This window comes from Phacochoerus africanus, chromosome X (genome assembly GCF_016906955.1).
Source record: "Phacochoerus africanus isolate WHEZ1 chromosome X, ROS_Pafr_v1, whole genome shotgun sequence".
Classification (NCBI taxonomy): Eukaryota; Metazoa; Chordata; class Mammalia; order Artiodactyla; family Suidae; genus Phacochoerus; species Phacochoerus africanus.
Genome location: NC_062560.1, coordinates 17,676,457 through 17,702,476, shown reverse-complemented (window position 1 = coordinate 17,702,476; position 26,020 = coordinate 17,676,457). Strand labels below are relative to the sequence as shown.

The window sequence follows — 26,020 nt, the reverse complement described above, 5'->3', positions numbered from 1 at the left end:
ATGGCGGCTTCTTCTTGGGAATCAGTCTTAGCCTCATTTAGTCAGAGAGGCTGGCTTAGTGTAGGAGAGATGATTTTTTTTTTTTCTCGTGCCAGAACTGTTGTCATTTTGGGTTTCTCTGGTACGGAGTTTTATATTATAGGAATCTTAGGGAACCAAGAACCTTGTACGGGATCTCTGTGAACCTTTGGGGGAGACTAGAATATTATCTTAGGTTATATTACACATATGTTACTATTTGAAGTCAATGTATGTTCAACCAGAGTTAGGAAATGGGTCTTTTAAAATCAAATATATTGCTTTGCTTCATATTTTGACCATTTCATTAAAAAAAGAAACTGCCGGAGTTCCCGTCGTGGCGCAGTGGTTAACGAATCCGACTAGGAACCATGAGGTTGCGGGTTTGGTCCCTGCCCTTGCTCAGTGGGTTAACGATCCGGCGTTGCCGTGAGCTGTGGTGTAGGTTGCAGACGCGGCTCGGATCCCGTGTCACTGTGGCTCTGGCGTAGGCCGGTGGCTACAGCTCCGATTCGACCCCTAGCCTGGGAACCTCCATATGCCGCGGGAGCGGCCCAAGAAATAGCAACAACAACAACAACAATAACAACAACAACAACAACAAAAAGACAAAAAAAAAAAGAAAAAGAAACTGCCATGGAGAATGGGTTTCTGAATCCTTTTCTAATTTGTATTGATGACTTTGGTCTTAAGAAAGGAATGAGAAGTAAATAAAGTCTGGCAATACATCATAAATATTTTTTAAAAGACATGTTCTGTACGTGCATACTTAAGAATAAAGTGATGTTTAAGGGTGTTTTATTTTTAAAAGCGCTTTCTGTGGATACTTCATGACACTGACTTTGTTTTTCCTCATACACGGACTATTTCTACAGAGAAGAATGGTGTTTCTTTCAGTGTTCAGAATGGAGATGTGTGTCTTCATGATTTCACGGGAAAACAGCACATGTTTAATGAGAAAGAAGATTCCTGCAATGGTAAAAACCGTATCGCTCTGAGAAGGACTTCAAAGCGGGGAAGCTTACACTTTATTGAGCAAATGTGATTTCTTTTCCTAAAATCAAAGCATGTTGCTTGACAGTGTGAAAATGTCCGATTTTACTTTTTACACAATGTGAGTTGTATGAAAATCAACTAATTTTATACTCGGCAACCTCTGGAGGAACATAAGCTAATTGAGGGCAATGGTTACTATGGGGAAGGAAACCAAGACATTATTCCAGGATTCTTAGACATTTGTAATTTGGTTTCTTATCCTTCATTTTAAAAGAAGCTTGGTTTTAGACAACACACTAAGTATAAGACTCATTTAAAAAAAAAAAATCAAAGTAGTTCACTTCCAGCCCCATTCAGAGAGGCTAGGTTATCTTTGAAAACATCATATAAAGCCACTGTTGACTTCAGCCTGTTGGTGAGTTGCGTTGTGCATGCCTTTGTTGTAAATAAGCTAAGTTCTAGTGACCCACATGTCAGAAATCTTACTTCTACATTTTTGGTATTTATTTTCTACTGTGTAAATTTCTTTCTCTGTAGAATCGTGGTTGTGTCATTGTGTCTAATGTGATAATTCAGAAAATGCTTGCTAGTTCCGTGAATTCTAAAGCTCCTTTTGGAAGTTATAGGGGATGTGAAATATGGGAACTTCACTGAAATCAAGAAATAAGGATGCCAGTCAGACTGGCAAGACATAAGAAGTGCCACAATTAGCTCATATGGTGCCTTGGAGCGAGTTAAAACAAGTGGCCCTCATGGGCAGACACAGCCCCATGGGCTCTTGATATGGCAAATAGGGCAGGGGGTGCATATTTTAGCCCCACTCACCCTCTTGGGTACACGTTTGTTCAGGGTACAACCTGTACAACCGTACACTTCATCCAATAGCAACAGTCATCTCCCGACCTCATCCCTCATCATCAGATTATGGAATCTGCATCAAGATGTTTGTTTAGCTTAATACCTTGGTCACAGAGAGGGGTGGAACTGTAATCTAGGCTATATGGCAGGAAAATTGCGAATGTGGAGGAGATACATACACTGCCGCTTTTCAAATCTCCAGAGCCTTTCAGAAAGGGGGAGTAGAGTAGGATTACTTTTTAAAAGAGATGTACATAAGGAAAAAAACCATGTTGCTGTTTTTTAAAAGGCAACTATATGGTACTTTGTGGATTGTTATGACTGGTACACTCTGGCCCAACCAGAGCTATAATTACCTTTTAAAATAATTGTATTGACGAGCGTATAGTGACAAGGGGGAGCAGCTATTGGAATAGTGAACTATCTTGCAGTGCTGTTGTCTCCATCTGTATCAAACCCTGATTGCTCCTAGTCAGAACCAGTCTAGTTTCTCTTGCTTCCCACCTGGAGCTGCTTGAGCAGTGAGCGCCTCAAGCATGTCTTCATTAGGAACATTTCAAAGCCCTTTCGTTAGGTCTTTGCCTAAGGTTCCCTTGCATATATTTCAAGTGAATGTTTTAGCCCAGACTAACCATGTTACTATGTAATACACTTCTGTGAGTGCTGATTTGTCTTTGCAATATTTCTTCTCTGATTTATTTAATTGTATTTATCTGTTAAAATTGACCAAAAATGTTAAAAATCACCAAAATAAATGTGCAGTTAAGTCCTTGAAGTTTGAGAACTTTCACAAAAAGGAAACATCCGTGATCTCTTTCCCTGCCGGTGGAGCCTGGAGGTGGAGGCCGTGGAACCAACCCGCCGAAGAGGAACAGGCGCGGCGTCCTTGGGCAGGCAGCAAGTGTGGGCGACTGCGACGCCGGAGCAAGGGCTGCCTCCCGAGACTGGTTTCTGAGGTCTCCTTTTCCTCTTGCTCCTTCAAGATTTTCTCTTTAACACCCGTTGCCCTTGGCCCACACAAGCCCCCGATGTGGATCCCCTCCAAGTGTCTGCTCCCTTAATGTGGAACAGTAGGATTTCAAGAAGGTGAGGATCAGATTTGGGGGTTCTGGGGAGCTGATGAACATGTGGGAGCCACAAGTGGGAAAGCCGGCCTCAATTCCACAAGAGGTCTCTGAGCAGCCTCTTTCCACCGTGCTCAGTTGCCTCAAAGATGGTGAGTACCAACTTGATGAGGAAAGCAGCGAGATATGCTAGATTTGGAGGGTGAGCTATCAGGAACCAAATCTCGGGAGTTCCCGTCGTGGCTCAGTGGTTAAAGAATCCGACTAGCAATCATGAGGTTGTGGTTCGATCCCTGGCCTCACTCAGCGGGTTGAGGATCTGGTGTTGCTGTGGCTGTGGTGTAGGATGGCAGCTGTAGCTCTGATTAGACCCCTAGCCTGGGAACCTCCATGTGCCACGGGTGCGGCCCTAGAAAAGGCAAAAAGACAAAAAAAAAAAAAGAAAAGAAAGAAGCCAAATCTCCTGAAGCAGATTATGTAAACAAAGTGTACACAAAAGGATACACAATGTCTGACGTCCTTTAGGTCCCTCCCACCTTATTTTTCCTATTGTGTTTTGTGTCTGGGCTACAGTCCTTAAACCAAATTCTCTTGTCTATATTTCTGCTTCAGACAGATAAGGAGCAGGACAAAGAGAATGTTCCTGAGACGCATTCTCCTTTAGGTTTATAATTGGTCCCACAATCTGAGACTCTATCGAAGGCAACAAAGGTGGTGGCAATATGAAGAGGCAAGGAGTACCGGAACAGTGGCCAGTATCTGAAGGAGTAGTTTCTCACAACATTCGAGAAGTTTCTTCCCCCCCCAAAGTACAATGCAATCATTAATCCCACAAATTAACTCTGTTAACTTCAGTGAGCAGCGTCGTGATTGGCATCACTGGGGATACTGGCTCCTGTCTAACGAGGTCACCTAGGAGGCAGGTTAGTTTGTTGAATGTCCTTTCAACAAAGAGCTCATTTACGGAACAAGCAAGTTATCAAATAGACTAGTGTGCCGTCACTTTGTCTCATAAGAGCATTTTAAGGCCAATTCAGTTTGTCTGTACATCAGCTCCTTGCTGCTGTGGTTGCTGTCTGAAGGATGGACAGGAGAAAGGCCAGACTGAGTGGGAAGAATTCTTAGCAGTATATTCTTTTTTCTTTTCACCTCAGCCTCTAGGCACAGCATCAAGAAGCCGGGGCAGACACACATTGAATACAGTCTTCCAGAGTATGTTCTTTGAAATATATTTACAAATATATACCTCATCATGAAGAAATCTTAAGCTCCCTAATGTTTTTCTCTTTACCATTTAGTTTCAAAATAGCTGCAGGAAGCTGGAGCAGGGACACATTCAACGTAATTTAAAACATTGTGATTAAAAAACGATCTTCCAGTCAACTAAGTTTAAATTGTCATAGAAATAACTAAATTTGGCAAATTGGCTATTTTTGGCAAATAGGCTATTTTCAGCAAATAGATTCAGAACGAATCCTCTTTTCTGTGTCAAAGATGGTGCGCTTTTCTTTAGAGTCAAAGACTGAACCCTCCAGGAGAAACATGTGTTGGCTTCCACCCTGGATGATGACATGTGACTCTCTGGGAACTTTCTTGGCAGAAGGCCTCTGTGGCAGGACAATGGGCAGACTCTCTGGTTGCGGTAGAGAAGTCATACAGGGTGCTACCCCAGGGTCCGGTTTTGAGTTTTCATCCTTATGAATGAAGATCATGAATCAGCTTCAGAATCAACAACATACCCCATCACATTCCATAGCTGCTTCTTAATTAAACACTTGAGAAATGACTTGGAGACAGGTTTCTCTTGGTACAAAACCAGAGAAAGGCTTCATGGATGTGGGGACCAAGATATGGAGGTTTTGCATCTTCGGGACATAGAATACTAAGACAGGAGTCTGAGTATAGTCCAAAAAGAATGACTAAAATTTGCTTGGAAATTTAAAAGCTAAAAACTAGTAGCCTTCCTTCTCTGAAAAATACGGCTTATATGACAATGCACATTAAATCATAGCCCGAAGCCTAGAATGTGAGGCTGGCTATACACCAAAAGGGTAGTGTAGCAGAATTTGCTAAGAATGAGATCATGAAACTGAAAATGTTTCTATACTGGATGGAAATGTCAGGTAACAGGTAAAGGTCATCAGTTATTTTCCTCTGTGGCTGCAAAATGGACTCTTGAACTCAATGTAAACAAAGGCAGTAATGATAGGAAGCGACGATCCAGCTCTTAGACACAAGAATACACAATACAGAATACAGAAGAGTTCTGGAAGAGTACGCATTCATATTCCAAGAGATTTAATGGTGATAACCTAATGTCCAGTTTTATTTACCTCTAAACCATAGCAAATTCTGCATGGAGAGACATCACATGGATTGCTGCAGTAAGAGCCAAAAGGAAGAAAACAAAAAGTATGCCAGATGATGGGTTTGGTGATTTAGTTGAGTGACTGCAGATTTATGTTACGGAATTTGTAAAATGAACTCGGTTAAGGACCATACATACATAGGGGACTCAACTGAACATGACTGATTTTCTTGCATTCGTGGGTTCATTCAACCAGTCATTCAATAGTCAGCTACAACTGCATGCTCAGTACTGTACTAGACACAGTAGGAGATACCAAGGACTGTTTCCTTGAGTACCTAAAATCCAGTTAGAAAAAACGTGCCTCACATGAAAACAAGCGTATGAGGCAATACGTTGTTGTCTAGTGATTATGAAAACAGCTATGAGTTACGAAGCACATATATTAGCCAGGCATGGTGCTAAGTGTTTTATATTCATGCTCTTGATCACAGCTGTCCTAGTAGTAGGGGTTATTATTATCCCCATTGGTGATAACATTGAATTTCAATTCAAATAGTTAAAACATGCCAAAGCTCACACCACTTGTAAATGGCAGAACTGGAATTTTAACTCAATTTCTTTTTCTTTTTTTTTTTTTTTTGGTCTTTTTGCTATTTCTTGGGCTGCTCCCACGGCATATGGAGGTTCCCAGGCTAGGGGTCGAATCAGCTGTAGCCACCGGCCTACGCCAGAGCCACAGCAACGCGGGATCCGAGCCGCGTCTGCAACCTACACCACAGCTCACGGCACCGCCGGATCGTTAACCCACTGAGCAAGGGCAGGGACCAAACCCGCAACCTCATGGTTCCTAGTCGGATTCGTTAACCACTGCGCCACGACGGGAACTCCTGAACTCAATTTCAATGACTCCAAGACCTATGTTCTTACTAGAGAAATTGTAATCGCAATTCAGAGAATGGGGAAGACTAATAGGAGGGTAGAGCTGAGCTAGCCCTTAAAGCAAAGACAGAATTTAGACAAGAAGGAGGAGGAGGCCTCTTGGGTCGAGCATACAGTAAGTGCATGGAGACTAGCAAAGGGCTTGAGGAAAGGATCACATTAGCTGAGCTAGAATTAATATGGGGCCAGATTTGGGTGGAAAATAAATACTGGCCTGAAGATTGTAAAACTATGGGTAATTATTGGCCATGAAGAACTGTAATGCCAAGTTTCAAGTTACAGGCCTGGGGACGGACGGCAGGCCAGGCCAGATGAGCTTCACCCAGGTGACTAGGGGCGAGGCTGAAGGCGCGGGGTTGGGGGAGGGCGGGTGCTGGAGGACCCTGACCTGCCCCTGTCGTTCTCTCTGCGGAGACGCGACCAGGGGCAGAACTCCGATTCTGGCCAGCTGAGGGGCGCCCAGGGAGCTGCGATGGGCAGGCCGTTGCCGGGCCTCCCCACCGCTGCTCGGGAAGGCAGTCTCACCCTCGCCCTGAGCCAGTCCTTTATCTTGCCATCGCCTAGCGTTAGGCCCCGAGGCGGGGCTAGAGGAGCTAGAGGGCGGGGCAAGGGGTGGGGTTGTGAGCTCATCTCGGGGAGGGGCGGGGCCGCTAGTGACCCGGCGTATTAGGAGCGTCCAGGGCCGCTAGTGAAGCAGTCCCCTTACCTTGCTCCTCAGGCCGGCTCCCCGGGTTCCGCTCCGCGCCGGGGGCGTTGCCGGGGGCGGGCCGGGGGGCGGGTCCGTGGCGTCCAGATGCCCGCGACCGAAGGGTCTGTTTCTACAGCCCGCGCTGAGGTCGGCAGCGGGCGGGGAGGTAAAGCGTTCAAAAGCAGACTGGTTCCCGCCCGGACCAAGGTTCTCCGCTGCTCTCGCGGGCCACCTCGTTTTCCTTCCCCCGAGGGGCGCGACTCCAAGGGTTCCGTTCCGCCGCGGGGGCGCGGCCGGGGGCGGGGCTGTTGGTGGGCTGCAGCTGGCGGGAAGGGTAGGGTTGGCGGCCTGCCCGGAGGCTCCCTCACGACCGCCGGAAGACAAAAAAAGGCTCGGCGGGGGCGTCGTCGCCCCTCGCCCGGAACCCAGGTCCCCGTTTTTCCTGCTGGGCAGCTCGAGACCCGCGAGCGTCGGGAGCGTGGCGGGCTTGGTCGAGGCGGGGCCGCCATAGCGCCAACCCCTATCTCCGCCCCGCTCCTTTCGAGCCGTAAGAAACTCTAGTTGGCTTGCTTTCCATAGTTTGGTTCTGTCGTTTTAAAAAGTCCCTACCTCTTACCTCCGGACTCCAATCCTAGAGCTGACTGAGGCAGTGAGTGTTTGGGAGCCAAGCCTGCACGGCGGCCGTCGTCCGGGCGTCCCACCTCCTCGCAGCAGGTCGGGCGCTGCGGTCCCAAGAGCATCGCGGAGATGAGGAGCAGGAGCAATTCCGGAGTCCGCTTGGACGGATACGCGCGGCTGGTGCAGCAAACCATCCTGTGTTACCAGGTAAGGAAGGACCACTCTCATCTGCCCTCTCGAGGCACTTTTTCGCCTACCCAGTCCCCTCTCGTGTCCTGAGACTTTGCATTTAAGCGGTTTCCTCTTTAAATGCGGTTCTTGCTGGCCGGTGGTTACACCCCACCCTCCTTCCCAGCTCGTCCGCTTTACGAATCAGGGGACTGAAGGGCTGAGCGGCTACGTTTCACAGAATTCTTTGAGCACTGTTTGGGATCGAAGATAGAGCTCCCTGCATGCCCCTGGGCCCCAAATGCGTCTTTTTTGTGTTGACTCTGCTTCTTTTGGATGCAAGGAGGTGTGTGTAGGTTGGACAGGGCACACTGCATGACCATGGTCAACTCTGGACCGCGAGGACAGTAGACAGGAATGAAAAAGCTCCTGAAGTGTACATCCCACTCCAAGGTGTGTGGCGGCTGCTGCTGTTCCTGATCTCGAGCTACCTTATTAGAGACCCACCTGGGAGGGCTTTTAGGACTTTGCAGATGAGAAAATGGAGGGGATCTGTGAAGCTGCCCATGTGGTCGGAGGTTTGGATATGTCATGTGTTTTGTATTACTAGGCTAAAGTTATATGTGGGCCCATCCTGTAAGACCACTGGACTATTTTTATTCCTTGTGAAGACACCAGCTATGTTGCTTGTCGTCAATCAACAGCAGCTATTTATAGGACCTCCATGTCAGAGAAGGAAGTGGTATTCCAGGGTCAGAGGCCTGGCCTTCAAGTTGGGACCCACGGTTAACTCCCAAGCCACTGACCCTTTTCCCATTAGCCAATTTCTCGGCCTTGTGTCTTCATTCAGGAAATATTTATTGTGGACTTGTTATGTGCGTGGCACTCTGTCAGGTGCTGGGCTTACAAAGAAAAAATGCTTGTAGTGCAGTGAGGTTTATGCAGAGGGAATAGGTCCAGAGTCCCTTGTCTGAAACTCTTGGGGCCAGATGTGGTTTGCAAGTCAGAGGGGTTTGGATTTTAGAAAGGTAATATGCATATGTATATTCTCTAGTAAGTGCGTTGGAGTCAGGGCAGCACCCCTTAATCAAAGACATGCTTATTTTCCACATCCGAATATGAATATTTACAGAGTAGGAAAAGCAAAGACTGAAAATAGTTTCACATCAGTTCAGGTCGCCTTTTGCCACCAAGCTGGCTGCAAACTAATGAAAACATGCAAAAATTTCAGAGCGTACTGGCTTTTGAAATTGCACATGAAGGACTGTGGTTCTTATTTTGAGAGCTCAGCCCAGTTTGGGGAGCAGGGAGGAGGTGATGTTCAAGTTGAAAACTGAAGAAGGCAGGCAGATAGGGGTGATTTTTTTTTTTTTTTTGGCCTTCCTCTTTGGAATATATTATAATTACTTCTATAAAGTAGTTGAAAATCCTTTCCCTTCATTACCATGTTGGAAGGGGCTTTAAGGAGATCTGACCAAGTTCGGTTCTTGTGTCACACCCAGGTTTGACTCTGCAGCTCTGCCTTGAACATCATGTGTGACCTTTACCCAACCTCTGTGGTCCATGCCCTCATCTGTAAAATGGAGATAATAACACCTGCCTCCACTGAGGTATCGTGAAGAAAAGCGTAGTGCCCAGTATGTTGCCTGGCCCCCCGTAGGCAATCAGTAAATAGTGAATGCTGTTGGTGGTGTTAGGATTTTGATAGAGGCCACACATACCTGGGCCACAAGTCCTCGCCTTCCTGCCCTGGCCCACGATGCTCCCTTCCCTGGAGGTCTTGATAAAGCCACTAATTGCTTTCTGGTCTTTGAACAGGATTATGTCGCCCCATTGACGCAATGAGATCCTTAAACACGGAGACCTCATCACTTTCATTCCTTTTGCATCCAACAGTGCTCCAGGCCCATGAAACATACCTTTAAGTCCTTGTTGACTGAAATACATCCTGCAGGCTCTGAGCCATCCAAATGACCCAGCTATTGATCCGAGCTCACCTTATCTCATGAGCAAAAGAACTGTCTTCCCATTAGAGCAAATCTGCAGTATTGGACTTTCCTCTCCAACATTTTAATGATTAAAAAAAGTTGTCCAAGCCTTTAGTTGTATTTATTTTGGGGGTAGTTGGTGAGAAACCCATCACATTGACCGTTTTTCCCTTCCTCACTGCATGGTCAAGCTCTTCTGGTCAGCCAGAATACCCCAAGTACGGTTCTGCTGGGAAATCCTATGAGTCCGCACGTGCAGAATCACACTCCCCACCTTCCCCGACCCCACACCCATTCCGCCCCGACAACGAGTCTTCACAGCTGTAGATTCCTAACCCATTTCTGGCCTCCTCATCTTTTCTGAGTGATCTTAGGCAGGTCATCTTTCGAGTCAGTAAAATGAATGAGCGATTTTATGTTATGCGTTTTTTACCACAATCAAAAAGTGAATGAGCTGGGTTCTAAATGAGTAGTTTCTAAAGTTTAGGCTATAGCTTCCATCTCCTGGAGATACGTGCAGATGTTTAGGAGGCCTTTGTCGTTGTCAGCTGGTACGAGCACTGATCTCTCTGTTCCTGATTTGCTGTTTTCAGTATAGTTGATTTACAATATTAGTTTTAGATGTATAACTTGGTGATTCAATATTTTTATAGATTTTGATATTCCATTTAAAGGTATTGTAAAGTAAGGACTATATTTCCCCGTGCTTTGCAATATATCCTTGTACCTTATTTATTGTATACATAGTAGTTTGTACCTCTTAATCGCCTGCCTCTTTCTTGCCCCTCCCCCTTTCATCTCCCCACAAGCAACCACTGGTTTGTTCTTTATGAGTCTGTTTCTGTTTTGTTATATTCATTCGTTTGCTTTATTTTTTCAGATTACACATATAATTGGATGTCTGACTCATTTCACTAAGCCTAACACCCTCTAGGTCCATCCATCTTGTTGCAAATGTCAGTACTTCATACTTGTTATGGTCAAGTAATAGTCCATTGATGCAGTGAGATCTTTAAGCACAGAGACCTCATCATTTTCATTCCTTTTGCATCCAGCTGTGCTTTAACCATTTTTCTGTTGGTGGACCCTTCCATATCCTGGCTATTGTAAATAATGCTGCTATGAACATTGGGGTGGTTTTGTCTTCTCTGGACATAAACCCAGGAGTGGAACTGTTGGATCATGTGGTAGTTCTATTTTTAGATTTTCGAGAGCCATCATACTCATCCATAGTGGCTGCTCGAGTTTGTATTCCCATCAGCAGTGTACTAGGGTTCCTTTTTCTCCACATCCTCACCAACATTCTTAATTTGTGTTCTTTTTGATGATTGCCATTCTGACGGGTATAAGGTGATGTCTCCTTGTGGTTTTGATTTGCGTTTCTCTGATTAGTGATGCTGAGCTTTTTAAATTGAGATCAGCTTACATTGATTTCACTTGTTAGAAATCATTTAGTGTTAAATATATCAAACACAACCATTCTTTTGTTAGAGGCAGTAGTTTGTTCACATCAGCTAGCACATCAACAGCTAATGGCTTTTCTGTGTCTGTGAAAGAGAATTTTTTCCATTAGTCATTTGCCACATTTACTTACTACTAAATATTATTTTAATCTTTAAGGCAAAGAAGGAAAGAGCTATATTTATAAAAGGGTCCTTTTTCAGCATTGGTTTTGAACATATAGCAAGTATAAATGTATACTCAAGAGAGTATATTCAAATCTTTGTTGACTTAAAAAAATTCCTAGATTTATTTTGGCCCAGATAAGAAGTACTAACTTTGTACATTCCTTCAATATGAGCTCTGTTTGAAGGCTCATTCATGAAAGTGTTAGGTAGAAAGAGTGATAACAGAATATGGATCCAAAAGAAAAAATTCTATTTAGTGGTAATGGAATTTAAAATGAGAAGAATGGAATAACTAAAACGTGGAGTATGGAACAAATAGTAATAATAATAAAGCCTAATTTAAGGGGAGGTTAAAAGAAGACATAATTAAATATTGGAAAATAATAATATGGCAGGAGAATGGGAGGAGACTGGAGTTAAAAGCATTCTAAGGCCTTTATCATGTTAAGGAGGAAGATAGAGGTATTATATATTTTAAGTCAAGAGGTCATGTTTAAGTATTAACATTAAAATAATGTAAATGGAAAACATAACTTTAAAAACAACGGAAGGATAAAGAAAATTTGATCATGCCAAGAGAGGGAAGGAAAGAGTGCTTAAGGAAGGAGAGAATTTTTTATTTTATTTATTTATTTATTTATTTATTTTATTATTATTATAATTTTTTTTGTCTTTTTGCGTTTTCTAGGGCCGCTCCTGCGGCATATGGAGGTTCCCAGGCTAGGGGTCTAATCAGAGCTACAGCTGCCGGCCTACACCACAGCCGCAGCAATGCGGGATCGAGCCGCATCTGCAGCCTACACCACAGCTCACGGCAATACCGGATCCCCAACCCACTGAGCAAGGCCAGGGATCAAACCTGCAACCTCATGGTTCCTAGTTGGATTCATTAACCACTGCGCCACGATGGGAACTCCGAGAATTTTTTTAAAAGTATAAAGGACCAAAAAATAAAAATAAAAAGCCCTTCTTATTTGCATCTAAAGGTGCAAATAAATCCATCTATTGTCATCATAATAAATGTAAATTCTTAAATTAGCCAGGTAATGGAAATTAATTTTTTTTTATTTTAAAGATATAAGTGGTTTATAAGAGACAAACCTAAAGCAGAGGGTACTGAAAGGTTGAAAGTAATTTAGTGGGACAGGATATATTAGGCAAACGCTAATCAAAAAGAAGTTGGTGTAATTATACTACCATCAGGCAGAGAAAAATTTGAAATTTAAAAAAGTATCTTATTAGGGATAAAAATGTTATTACTTGATGATAAAAAGATGATTCACAAAAAATAGAGCAATTTTAAACCCACAGAATACTAACATGTAACATAGATTCAAAATGTATAAAGCGAAACTTGACCCAGTTGTTAACAAATTCATAATCAGGAGTTCCCGTCGTGGCGCAGTGGTTAACGAATCTGACTAGGAACCATGAGGTTGCGGGTTCGGTCCCTGCCCTTGCTCAGTGGGTTAACAATCCAGCGTTGCCGTGAGCTGTGGTGTAGGTTGCAGATGCGGCTCGGATCCCGCGTTGCTGTGGCTCTGGCGTAGGCCGGTGGCTACAGCTCCGATTCAACCCCTAGCCTGGGAACCTCCATATGCCGCGGGAGTGGCCCAAGAAATAGCAACAACAACAACAACAAAAAAGACAAAAGACAAAAACAAAACAAAACAAAACAAAACAAATCCATAATCATAGTGGGAGTTTTTAAATTCCCTTCTCTCAGGTACTAATGGATAAGGCAGAGAAATAATTAGAACATAGAGTATTTGAGCACTTCCGTAAGAAACAAACTTGATCAGTTATACGTACGTAGAATCCTGTGCCCAAACAATAGAAAATACTTATTTGTTTCAGTCTTGCAAAGTATGTTTCTCAAAAATTGATGACAGAGTATAAAGAAAATCTCAAAAAATATTGACAAATCAATTTTATGCACACCACATTTTTGGGCCAAAATGCAAGAAAATTAGAGAGCAGTACCAAATGACTGCTCAAGATTCTTCCACTACCCGCCCCACAAATAAGTTTGGAATCCTGCTAAGCCCATTTCTAAATATATTTAAATATATCATGGATATATATGTCATGAATACATACACACATATACAATGTCATGGATCTAAGAAGAAATTATGAAATATTTAGAACTGAATGAAAACAAAAGCATTCCAAATACCAATTTATGGAATATAGCTAAAGTGGGATGTGAAAAGAAATTTATATCCTGAAATGTATATATTAGAAAAAAAGAAAGATTTAAAAATTAATAAACTTAAGTTGAGAAAAGGATAACAGAGTATACCCAAGAAAATAGATGAAAGAAAATAATAAAGATAGGACCAATGATTAATGTATAAAAACAAATGATAAAGATTGACAAGGAGTTCCCATCATGGCCCAGCAGAAACGAATCCGACTAGGAACCATGAGGTTTCGGGTTGCTCAGTGGGTTAAGGATCCAGTGTTGTTGTGAGTTGTGGTGTAGGTTGCAGACTCGGCTTGGATCTAGCGTGGCTGTGGTGTAGGCCGGCAGCTGCAGTTCCAATTAGACCCCTAACCTGGGAACCTCCATATGTCATGGGTGTGGCCCTGGGGGGGGTGGGAAAGATTGACAAAACCAAAAGCTGGTTTTTTTAAAAGACTACCAAAAAGGCAAACTTCTGTCAGGGTTGATGGGGGGGGGGGATGGGAAAGGGGACAAACAAACAGTATTAGGGGAAAATAGCAAAATACTATTAATGTTTTGGTTTTTTTGCAGCAAATTTGGAAATGTAAATGACAGTTTTCTAGATAAATATGACCAGCATTAACACAAGAAAAAAAATTAACATCCTAATTCGACTATAACCATTACAGAAATTGAATGCGTGAAAAAAGTCGTAGTCCAAGATGATTTTATGGACTAGGACCAAGGAACATGTCGAAGTTTGTTTATTCATTCACTTTGGAAGACTAAGGAATTTGGCTTTTATTCTGAGTGGGAAGGGAAGCCACAAGAAGGCTTTGAGCACATGAGTGGGATCATCCCAGTGATGTTTGAAAAGAATCACTCCCCTGTTTGCTTGGAATATTTACTGTAAGGTGTCAAGATGCACAACGGTAACCAGTACGCAATGGGAGCATGATGGCTCAGACAAGGATGGTTTTAGTGGAGACAGATAGGGATTGTTGAGTTTGGGGGAAATTTTGGAGATAGAAGCAAGTTTTGCTTGTGGATTAAGTATACGATGTGTGGAGAAAAGTTAAGAATGACTCCAAGGTTTTTGGCTTGAGCAGCTGGGGTAAAAGTAAAATTACTTTTACTGAGATGGGGAAGATTGTGGAGGAGCAAGTTTCTGGGCAGGAAGGGGGATAGGAGTTTTGTTCATTTCAAGGTGCCCATTAGTCATCCAAGTGGAAATGGTAAGTAGGCTCTTAATATGAGTCTAGAGGTCAGGGGAGAGATTGGCGCTGGAGATAAAATCTTGGAGTTGTCAGTAGGCATGTATGTGGTATTTAAAAGGTAATGAGACAATGAGAGCACAGGAGTGGGTGTAAACAAAGAAGAGATGATATTTAAAGAAGAGCTTTCGAAATATGGAGAGATTCAGCTGAGGAAGAACCACCAAGGGAGACCGAGAAGCAGCAGATGAGGAAGTAGGAGGAAAACCAGCCAAGAATGGTGGTCATCCTAGAAGCCAAGTGAGGAACGTGATTCAAGGAGGAGTGAGTATTAGATGGGTGAAAGGCTAACAGGTCAAGGTTAAGTAGCAACAAGACTGAGAATTGACCATTTGATTTAACAGTGTGGAAGTTGTTGGCGATCTTGTGAAACAGTTTACGTGGGTATTAGAAGCAAAAATTGGTTTAGATGAGCTCAAGAGAGAAGGGAAGAACAAGAACTAGAGATTATGAGTTTAAACATTTTTCTGAAGAGTCTGTTGTAAAGGAGAGCAGTGGTTGGGTGGAGATGTGAGGTTAAGCGGGGCTCGAGTGAGAAATTATCTATCTGGTAGAAATGATCTGGTAGAAGGGAAAAACTGGTCATACAAGAAAATGGAAATCACTGGAGCAAAGATAGGTTATCCATCAAAATAAGAAGAAAGGCAGGGCGAGGTGTTTCTACCTTCACAGTGAAACACAAGGCATCTTCATTGGCCGGGAGTGAAGTTGGGGAGGAGTTGTCAGAGGGTTGAGGAGAGGGGAGAAGGTTTGAAATTGTCCTCTGGGAGAAGATGGGAATGGATGGTCCAGGGAATTCTGGTATGATTGTTGGACAGCACTGAGGGTCATTAATTTCTAGCAAGTTCAATCAGTATAGCCGTCTGTTTTTCTTTAGTGGTACCGGTGCTCCCCACCCCCAGCGGTAGACTAAGAGTTGGTGAGTACAGTGGAGTGAGAGAGGGGCAAGGGATTAACAGATAACCCCTTTCCTAAATAAACTATTTCAGACAAAAGATAAAGAGGGTTAACTCCCAACTCCTTTTATATGGCCAATATCCCAATATTCCATTGTCATACAAGACATAAAGAGAAATATTATTTATGTAGGAAATTCCCTCATGAATATTGATACAGAAATACAAAGTAACTTATTAATAAAACGAAGCAATGTATTAAAAATACATCATGATCAAGTATGGTTTATCCCCATTACACAAGGAAATTTAAGAAAATCCATTAATATGATTTACCACATTTATAAAGGAAAAAAAGGCTTCAGCTTTATCTGTAACATTGTATTTTTTTGTTAAAGGAAGGAATCTGGTACCATGATGGTGGAATGCTTTCATTTGTTGGATCCGAGTGATGGGAATGGGTTATATTGTTCTCTCTGCTTTCCTGTATTTTTGAGATTTATTATGTTGTAAAAATTAAGGCCATATTAATAAGCATAGTGTAGGAGTAACGTAGGAGTCAGCTTGGATTTCTTCTGTTCCTTCATGCCCCACCAAAAAGTGAGAGAATGTACCCATGAATTAGATCACCAAAATCTACCTGAGTTCCACCCACTTCTGTCCATGTGCACTGCCACCACCCTGGTCCAGGTCCCTCTAGCCTTCATTCCTTGCTTCCACTCTTGGCTCCTTCTCCCTAGCAGTAACCAGCCTTACCTCAGGCACCAAACTACACTGCTCTCCTGCTTACAACCGTCCATGGCTTTTGTCACTCCTAGAATAAAATGCAGGGCTCTTCTAGACTCCACAGTGCAGCTGCAGCCTGACTTGCCAGCTTCTCACTCCCCATCAGTGGTGTGCTGGTAAATGCTTAACAACTGGCTCAACTAACTTGAAAATTTGGCTTCTTTCTCAAGAGTGATACCAAGAGGGAGAAAGCCACCTCCACTGTGTCAAACTCGTGATCTTTCTAGACACCATCCCTCATGGGAAGCCCTGAGTCAGCAACCCAGGAGTCTTCTGGGCCCCTTCTTTTTTCCTTTCCTGCCCATATCTACTCCATCACCAAGCTCTGCTGGTTTTATTCCTGAACATGTCTTGACTCCATCTGCTGCTTCTGTTCCCCTCTGCTGTCACCGCCTTCCTCATCTAAGTGGCCAGCCTTGCCAGTCTCTACCTCTGCACTAGCTTCCCCGCTTGTCTTCTCTCTGCAGCCACGCTCAGTCCTCTCCTGGTCTTTCTTCTGACTGCAGCCAAAGCGGTCTTTCCCAAGGCGGATGCGCACTCCTGCCGCACCCTCACTCTGGGTAACAGCCCTGTGGGTAACCTCCCTTCCGCCTCTGCGCCACCTGGAAGCCTTCCCACTCCTCCTTCCTCGATACCCTCATAGCTTGATACCCATCCCCTTTGCTGCACTTAACCAGGTTGGAATTTTATATTTGTGTGATTTGAAGTGCATTAATTCCCACTAGACTATAAAGTCTGCTGCACAAAACCAAGGATTTCTTTATCATTACCATGTTATCCTTAGTACCTGGTACTTTTAGAGATTTTAAAAACAGTTGTTGATTGAAGAATAAATGAATGAAACAAAATGCTTACCACATAGTCAATGTGCTGTAGTATATACAATCAATAAATGACCACTTCTGTTATTATTCGTTAACTTCTACCATACAACCAGTGTTTGGGCGTCCTTGGAACCTAATTGTATTTCTATAAAAAGAGCCTGAGCAGAAGTTGCTGCAACCTGTCTGTCCTTTGTCCTTAGTCCAGTTTACTCTGGGAGGAATTTATTTAATAGCCACACCGGGAATGAGAACAGTTGCGGACCAGGGCACACACAAACATTCTGGCAACACTGAGTCCAAAAAGGGCAGAAATGACATTTTTAGTCCATAGTCAGATAAGGACTGTGTAGACAGATGGTGGTCTGGTCTCTGTGTTGACTGGAGAAAGCTATCACTTGATGAATAACATTTTCTCCTTCCCAGTATAATCCTGCCTTTTTCCACCTCTCCCTTCAGCTCTCTCTAGGCAGCCAGAAGAGGCTTTTGCTGTGCTCTCTTCAGGACAGGCTATTTTAGTGCCAGATAAAAACACTTGAGTAATTCATTTAAAAAGTCCTTCGATCTTCCATTTATAAATAAAGCACCATAGTAACCCATTCAAGGGAGGGATTTAGAATTGCTTCAAGTTTTGCAGACATCCAAAAAGATCTAGTCAGATCACCTAGTCTCCTTGTGCAGTTGAAGAATCCCAGCCAAGGGCGTCGAGGGGACTGTATTCAAGGTCATCGTCCTGGTGAACTGACGGCCCTGTGATAAGTACTCAGCACTTGGTCTTGTTGGGAACAGGCCAAAGAGTAGAGAGAAATATTTTAGATACAGCAGATCACTGTGAATACCAAAGAAAGTTGCATTCATTAATAGAGTAAGATAAATATCACCTCTGCCTCACAATAGGAAGGAAGAACATAATTAATGTTTATAAAATATATGTAGAGAAGTGATTCTTAATCAAATGGATTATAGACCCATTTGAGTATTTGATGACGACTGAACATCTTATCTTTTCCTGGGGAAAGTGCTCCCACAGAAGTTCTAGGAGTCTCATGGACCTCCAGCTCCCTGCCCACGTCCAAAGCCCATCTGTGGACTCCTGACAGACCCCCTGGAGAGCCCAGAGGCAGAGTGCCAAGCATGCCGTCATGCTATGAACTTGAACCTAGCAGAGTAAAAGTCAGTCTTAGCATTGAAAATATAAAACAGTGACATTTGCAATTTTCCTGTTCAGGTGAATGGTTACTAGTGTGGTGCCCGGGAGTCCCTTGATAGCTTAAACTTCAGGTGTGGGCAGGAGGATTCTGACAGCCCTACTGAGCTTGAATGTGTTGTGTAAGTTTCCACAACACCAGGCTAAGGACTAACAAACACCTCAGGCTAAGAGAGGCAAAGAATTAAAATCTCCTAAGAGAATGATAAAGTCATTTGCACATTTGATTGCAGCTAAGGGGCCCAGAATGGTTTCTGAATTTTGGAAGTTTTAAAATGTACATTGGGATCTGAACCAAAGCTAGAACAAAGCTTGGATGAAGTGGATGCCTGCAACTCTTGGCTTCCAACCCAGTTTGTTTCCCTATAAGCTATCATTCAGTCATATGAGATGATGCAGATGCGTAGTTCCAGGACAGCTTGCAGCTTGTGCATTGTTTGTTAACCCAGAAGGGGAAATTTAATCAGCAGCAATTTAAAAAAGCCCACCATTTGAAAATGAGAATTGCACACCCGTGATCTCCTTAGGTAAAGCATGAGGCTGCTGCATGTTAGAGCTTAAATTTTCAGCACTATTCTCTGAAAGCCGGAGGTCTTCACATCAAATTATGTAAAACCTATCTTTTAAACTAATGGAAAAAGAAAGGTTACTCACACAACTCGTAATTTCAATTACAGATACAATCATTTGCATACAGCAAATGCTATGGTGATTCCCACTTTTAAAACCTTCTCAAGGAGTTCCCATCATGGCGCAGTGGAAATGAATCTGCCTAGGGACCATGAGGTTGCGGGTTCGATCCCTGGCCTCGCTCCGTGGGTTGAGGATCCAGTGTTGCTGTGAGCTGTGGTGTAGGTAGCAGATGCGGCTTGGATCTGGCATTGCTGTGGCTGTGGTGTAGGCCGGCAGCTGCAGTTCTGATTGGACCCCTAGCCTGGGAACCTCCACGTGCCGCAGTATGGCCCTAAAAAAGACAAAACACACACACACAAAAAAACACGTCAAGCATTGCCCTTCCCCACCTGTTTTAATATTTTAAGCAGCAGTTGCTAGAACAAAATTCCCATACAACAAATGAATTTAACCAGTTTTTGGAGTTTTTGTAATAGAAATTCTCAGGTTCTTTTTTTTTTTTTTTTTTTTTTTGCTTTTTCAGCATGGGGGTGGGGCACAACTAATCATGTATTTTCAACATTTATCCTTGTCTCTTTTGGTTATTTCATTTGAATAATTGATCATTACTTTCCTCCCTGGGACCCTGAGTGAGGCAGTGGCATGCACTTGGCAATTCTTTTTTTTTTTTTTTTTTTGTCTATTTTCTATGGTTCCTAGTCGGATTCGTTAACCACTGAGCCAAGACAGGAACTCCCACTTAGCAACTCTTAATTCAAAGGGAAGAAGACCAAGCATAAGAGTTAGCTGGAGGCCTCTGACCTCTGTCCCGTGGAGCATAAGAAAGGGAACTCCTAGAAGGCTTCATGCGGGAAGGAGAATGTGAAGGAGAGGGGTTTGCTGGCCAGCTTGACAGGCAGAGAGAAGAGTGTGTGCACAGGCCAGAAGCATGAGAGCAGAGATGTGCAGGAAACATTAATTCGGGTTTCCTGTGGGCTAAGGAGGGAGCGATGGGTGATTAGGCTGGATGTGAGAGGAAGAGCCAACGCATGATGAGCCTTGTATGGCTGTCAGAGGGACTTTGATTCTCTCTGGTAGGACTGGGGAATGTGAGCAGGGAAGCAAAGTCTTGAGAGGCTAGGTCTTTGGGTGTCTCCCTTTGTGGAGGATGGATTGGAAGGAACCCGTACTAAAGGCAGGGAGGTCAGTAAGGAACTATTCTATTTTGCTTATGGAGTGAAGGTAGGGGAAGCAGAAATCTATCTTCTCTGGGCCATTTTTGGTGGGTAAATGGCAGCATTCATCTCTGTGCCCTCCAGCTGAAAACTGAACTGCAGAATGTTAAATAGTTTGGTGCTACCATCTGCTTTATGTATTTTGCCTTAATGTTGCTTCAGTCTTAGATTTCTTTAATAGCATCAGATGTTTTTACGGTATCTTGTTCATCATGGTCATTTTAGAAGCATTCGTGGTTGTATTTGTTAGGATTCTTTCCGTGTGACACAAAGCCACTTCACATGGCCTTTAAGCATGAAAGAGAATTTATTGCTCAAATAACTGAAAAGCTCAAGGGATTGGGCTAGATTCAGGCATGACTGGATTCAGGAGCTCATATGATCAAGTATCTCTTTGCATGGCTTGGCCCTATTTGACTCGGAGTGGGCTTTATTCTGTAGCAGGATCATCCCACGCGGTGGCAGAGCTGGCCACTTGGCAGTTCCAAGTTATATTCTTTCAGAGTGGTTGCCCTCTGCAGAAAGAAACCTTTTTCTATGGTGATCCCAGAGAAAGTGCTGACTGAGAATGGCTCTCAGTTGGTCTGGCTTAGGTCATATGCACGTGCCTGAACTGTGTGTGCCTAGATTGGCCAGGCTGGGTCACACATCCTTCCCTGCAGCTGGGGCCATGGCCAGGGGGCAGGCAGTGATGGGGTCAGCCTGCCTTCTCCCCAGAACCACACTGAGTCAGAGCAGGGGAAGTTATAGGCCATTACCAGAAAAGGGAGGAACAGGTGCTGGACAGACAAGAGGCAACAGTGTTGGCATTAGAGGCGGGATGCAGTAAAGGGCCCGAGGGGACCCAACTCTTGCTCTCCAACCTACTTTGAATCCTCCTTTTTATACAGGAGGAAACCGAGGCCCAGAAAAGTTAAATTATTTGCTGAAGATCACCTAAGAGTAAGCAAGTGGCAGAGCAGAGATTTGAACCCAGGAGTAGTTTACACAGTGTAGGGTCCATGGCCTTAAAGCCTATTATATACTGCATCTCCCTTGTGTGATGGCCTTTGGGTCCTTTTGCTCAGATAATACTAGAGACTCAGCCAACGTCACCTACAACCCTGTCCATTTGGAAAATTCTAAATGATGGAGAACTCTTATGTTGAAATCTGACTTGATTTGAGTAGCCAAAAAAAATCGAATCCCTCTTTCAGAGGACAACCTTTCAGCTCTTTGAAGATGCTAACTTGCTCTCTACACACCCGATTCTTCCTTTAAGAGATGTGGCTTTCAGCCTCTTCATAGCCCTGATCATCCTCTGGGTATGTTCCAGGTAGTGAATATCGCTTTTCACGCATGGTGTTTGGCAGTGACAGCATGCCAGGTGTGCTCTGCCAGGCCAGCAGTTCGGTGAGACTCTCATTTCCCTTGTTCTGAAAACTACTTCCAGTAACATAGCCTTGGCTTTTTGGTATCTCCTCACCCGCTGTTGGTCAGTCATTGTTAAACTCACAGTCAGTGTTGTATAGTTGAAATTTCTTGTACCTGAGTGTTGGGGCAAGATGTGGTCTGGGTCACAGGGTAGCTGCTGTGTTGGGGGGGGTGGGGAGTGATTTGGAAGAGAGATGAGGTTCTGTTTAGAGATTTGTTGGGGTCCTGGGGCTGGGAGTGTATGTGTAAAGGCAGCTGACTCAACTCAAAAATGTGGGAGTGATTGCTAATAAAATTAGCTCAGCAGACATCTTCTTTATCCATTCATCTATTGATGGACATTTAGGTTGCTTCCATCTCTTGGCTATTGTAAATAGTGTTGCTATGAGCATACAGGTGCATGTATCTTGTGGAATTATAGTTTTCTCCAGATATGTGCCCAGGAGTGGGATTGGTAGATTATATGGCAACCCTATTTTTAGTTTTTTGAGGACTCTTCATACTGTTTTCCACAGTGGCTGTACCAATTTACGTTCCCACCAGCCATGTAAAAGAGTTCCCTTTTCTCCACATTCCCTCAAGCATTTGTTATTTAGAGACTTTTTTTTTAATTTTTTTTTTGTCTTTTTGCCATTTCTTGGGCCACTCCCGTGGCATATGGAGGTTCCCAGGCTAGGGGTCCAATTGGAGCTGTAGCCACCGGCCTACGCCAGAGCCACAGCAATTCGGGATCCGAGCCACGTCTGCAACCTACACCACAGCTCACGGCAACGCCAGATTGTTAACCCACTGAGCAAGGGCAGGGATCGAACCCGCAACCTCATGGTTCCTAGTCAGATTCGTTAACCACTTTGCCACGACGGGAACTCCCTAGAGACATTTTAATGACGGCCATTCTGACCAGTGTGAGGCAATACCTCATTGTAGTTTTATTTGCATTTCTCTGATAATGAGAGATGTTGAGCATCTTTTCATGTGCCTATTGGCCATCTGTATGTCTTCTTTGGCAAAATGTCTGTTAGGTCTTCTGCCCATTATTTGATTGGGTTGTTTGTTTTTTTGGTGTTGAGTTATATGAGTTCTTTGTATGTTTTGGACATATTGGTCGGTCACATCATTTACAGATATTTTCTCCTATTTTGTAGGGTTTTTTTCATTTTGTTTATGGTTTCCTTTGCGCTGCAAAAGCACATAAATTTGGTTAGGTCCTATTTATTTCTTTTTGCTTTTATTTCTATTGCCTTGGTAGACAACCTAAGAAAACATTGGTGCGATTTATATCAGAGAATGTTTTGCCTTTGTTCTCTTCTAGGAGTCTTATGGTGTCTCTTCTTATATTTAAGTCTTTAAGCCATTTTGAGTTTATTTTTTTGTATGGCGTGAGGGAGTGTTCTAACCTCATTGATGTATGTGCAGCTGTCCAGCTTTCCCAGCACCACTTGCTGAAGAGACTGTCTTTTCTCCATTGTATATTTTGCCTTTGTCAAAGATTAATTGACCATATTTGTGTGGGTTTTTTATGGGTTTTATGTTCTATTCCATTGATCCATGTCTGTTTTCATGCCAAAACCATGTTGTTTTGATTACTATAGCTTTGTAGCATTATCTAAAGTCTGGGAGGGTTATTCCTCCAGCTTTGTTCTTTTTCTTCAGGACTGCTTTGACAATTCTGGGTCTTTTATGGTTCCATATAAATTTTAGGATTATGTGTTCTATTCTGTGAAAAATGATATTGGTCGTTTGATAGGGATTTCATTAAATCTGTACATTGCTTTGGGTAGTATGGCCACTTTGACAGAATTTACTCTTCCAATCCAAGAGTGTGGGATATCTTTCCATTTTTTGAATCACTTTGTTTCCTTTATCGATGTTTCATAGTTCTTAGCATATAAGTCTTGATGCTCATTGATCAGGTTTATTCCTTGGTTTTTGTTTTTTTTTTTAATGTGACTTTAGAAGGGATTGTTTTTTACTTTCCCTTTCTGATATTTCATTGTTAGTGTAAAGAAATGCAACCAGTTTCCGTATGTTAATCTAGTGTCTTGCTGCTTTGCTGAATTCATTTATCAGTGCAAATAGTTTTTGTGTGGAATCTTTAGGGTTTTCTATATATAGTATTATGTCATCTGCATATAGTGACAAGTTTGCCTCTCTCCTTTCAATTTGCATACCTTTTATTTCTTCTTCTTGTCTGATTGCTGTGACTAGGACTTGCAATACTGCGTTGAAGAGAAGTGGTACGAGTGGGTATCCTTGTCTTGTTCCATATTTTAGCAGGAAGGCTTTCAGCTTTTAACCATTGAGTGTTATGTTGGCTGTGGGTTTGTCATAAATAGCTTTTATTATGTTAAGATATGTTCTCTCTATACCCACTTGTAAGAGTTTTTAACATGAATAGATGTTGATTTTTTTTTTCTTTTTTTGCCTTTTCTAGGGCCGCTCCTGCGGCATGTGGAGGTTACCAAGCTAGGGGTCTAATCGGAGCTGTAGCCACCGGCCTACACCAGAGCCACAGCAACGCGGAATCCGAGCTGTATCTGTGACCTACACCACAGCTCATGGCAACGCCGGATCCTTAACCCACTGAGTAAGGCCAGGGATCACACCCGCAACCTCATGGTTCCTAGTCAGATTTATTAGCCACCGCGTGATGATGGGAACAACTGGATGTTGAATTTTAACAGATACTTTTTTCTGTGTCTCTTGAGATGATCATGTAATTTGGCAGTATTTTTTATTATAGCCATTTTAATAGGTATGTAGTGGCATCTCACGGTGGTTTTAATTTGCATTTCCTTAATAGCTAATGATGTTGACCTTTTTTTTTAATGTGCTTGTCATCCATATATCCTTTTTGATTGTTTAAGTTTTTGTTTTGTTTTGTTTTGTTTGTCTTTTTGCCTTTTTAGGGCACACTGGCGGCATATGGAGGTTCCCAGGTTAGGGGTCAGATTGGAGCTGTAGCCACCGGCCTACACCACAGCTACAGCAATGTGAGATCCAAGCAATACGAGATCCAAGCTACATCTGCGACCTACACCCAACACCCAAGCTCATGGCAATGCTGGATCCTTAACCCACTGAGTGAGGCCAGGGACTGAACCCATGTCCTCATGGATGCTAGTCAGGTTTGTTAACTGCTAAGCCACGATAGGAAGTCCTATTTAAGTTTTTTTTTTTAACCAGTTTTTAGTTACTGTTGAATTTTGAGAGTTCTTTTTATATCCTGCATATAATTCCCTTGTCAAATGTGTGACTTGCAAATAGTGTCTCCCAGTCTGTAGCTTGTCATTTTATCACTTATGTATCTTCCACAGAGCAAAACTTTTTAGTTTTATGAAATCCACTGTATCACTTTTTCTTCTCTGGATGATGCTTTTGGTATCATGGCTAATCCTGCCTAATTCTAAGTCATGAAGGTTTTTCTTCTATGTTTTCTTATAAAAGTTTTATACGTTTACGTTTTACATTTAGATCTGTGATTCATTTTAAGTTAATTTTTGTGTAAGGTGTGTGATTTAGAATGAGATTATTTTCTTGCATCTGGATGTTCAGTCATTCCAATACCATTTATTAAAGTTTGTCCTTTCCCCCTTTGTCTTTAAACCTTTGTCAAAAGTCAGTTTGTCATATTTGTGTAGTTCTATTTCTGGTCTCTCTTCTGTTCTGGCTACTTTGTATGTATCCCTTTGTCTCTTGTTAGGTACACACACGTTTAGGATTATTATGTCTTCATGATGAAGTGGCCCTTTCATTATTATATAATATCCTTCTGTATCCCTGGTCATTTTCTTAACTGTGATGTCTACTTTGTCTGATATTAACATCTCAATTTCTTACTCTCTTTCCCCCTACCCTTAAGAGTCAGAATTTCAGTTTATTACTTTAACACTTTTTTTTATAAGGCAAAAAGCAAAGTGCCAGTGGTTCATCATCATCTTAATTTCTGATCACTTTAGATTCAGTGCTGAGTGGACTGGGGGTGGGGGCTGGTCCCAGCCCATCACAGCCAGCAGGTGAGGTCACCATGACAGCACAGTTGTTCACAATTATTCACATAGTAATTGTTCACAGTTATTTGCTTCTCATTCCTGGGAGAAGATCCCACATCCCTATCCTGTTGAACTTAGGGATGGCCATGTGATTTGCTTTCATCATTGTGATGAGGGAGGAAGTGATATGTGTCAGTTCTTTTTTTTTTTTTTTTTTTTTCAGCTGCACCCACAGCATACAGAAATTCCTGGGCCCGGGATCAAACCCGTGCTACAGCAGTGACAATGCTGTATCCTTAACCACTGGCCACCAGGAAACTCCTAACTGTCAGTTCTAA

General features: G+C 43.0%; 2 protein-coding genes across 8 annotated transcripts in view; both read left to right on the top strand.

The window, feature by feature from the left end:
- ADGRG2 (adhesion G protein-coupled receptor G2) overlaps positions 1–2,651 on the top strand; it is a 151,262-nt gene extending 148,611 nt beyond the window's left edge. Inside the window, exon 29 of the mRNA XM_047765342.1 lies at positions 894–2,651. Within this exon, the coding sequence (XP_047621298.1) occupies positions 894–1,063 (170 nt within the window). The 3' untranslated portion in view covers positions 1,064–2,651. The remainder of the gene's footprint in view (positions 1–893) is intronic.
- A 4,577-nt stretch (positions 2,652–7,228) lies between these two features.
- Positions 7,229–26,020, top strand: part of PHKA2 (phosphorylase kinase regulatory subunit alpha 2) — an 81,514-nt gene continuing 62,722 nt past the window's right edge. For 3 of the 7 annotated variants that reach the window (XM_047764000.1, XM_047764002.1, XM_047764001.1), the window contains exon 1: positions 7,429–7,699. In XM_047764000.1, the coding sequence (XP_047619956.1) occupies positions 7,622–7,699 (78 nt within the window). In that variant the 5' untranslated portion in view covers positions 7,429–7,621. Of the gene's footprint in view, positions 7,700–26,020 lie in introns of all 7 variants that reach the window. The other 4 variants (XM_047763999.1, XM_047763998.1, XM_047763997.1 and 1 more) reach the window with 3 other exon arrangements.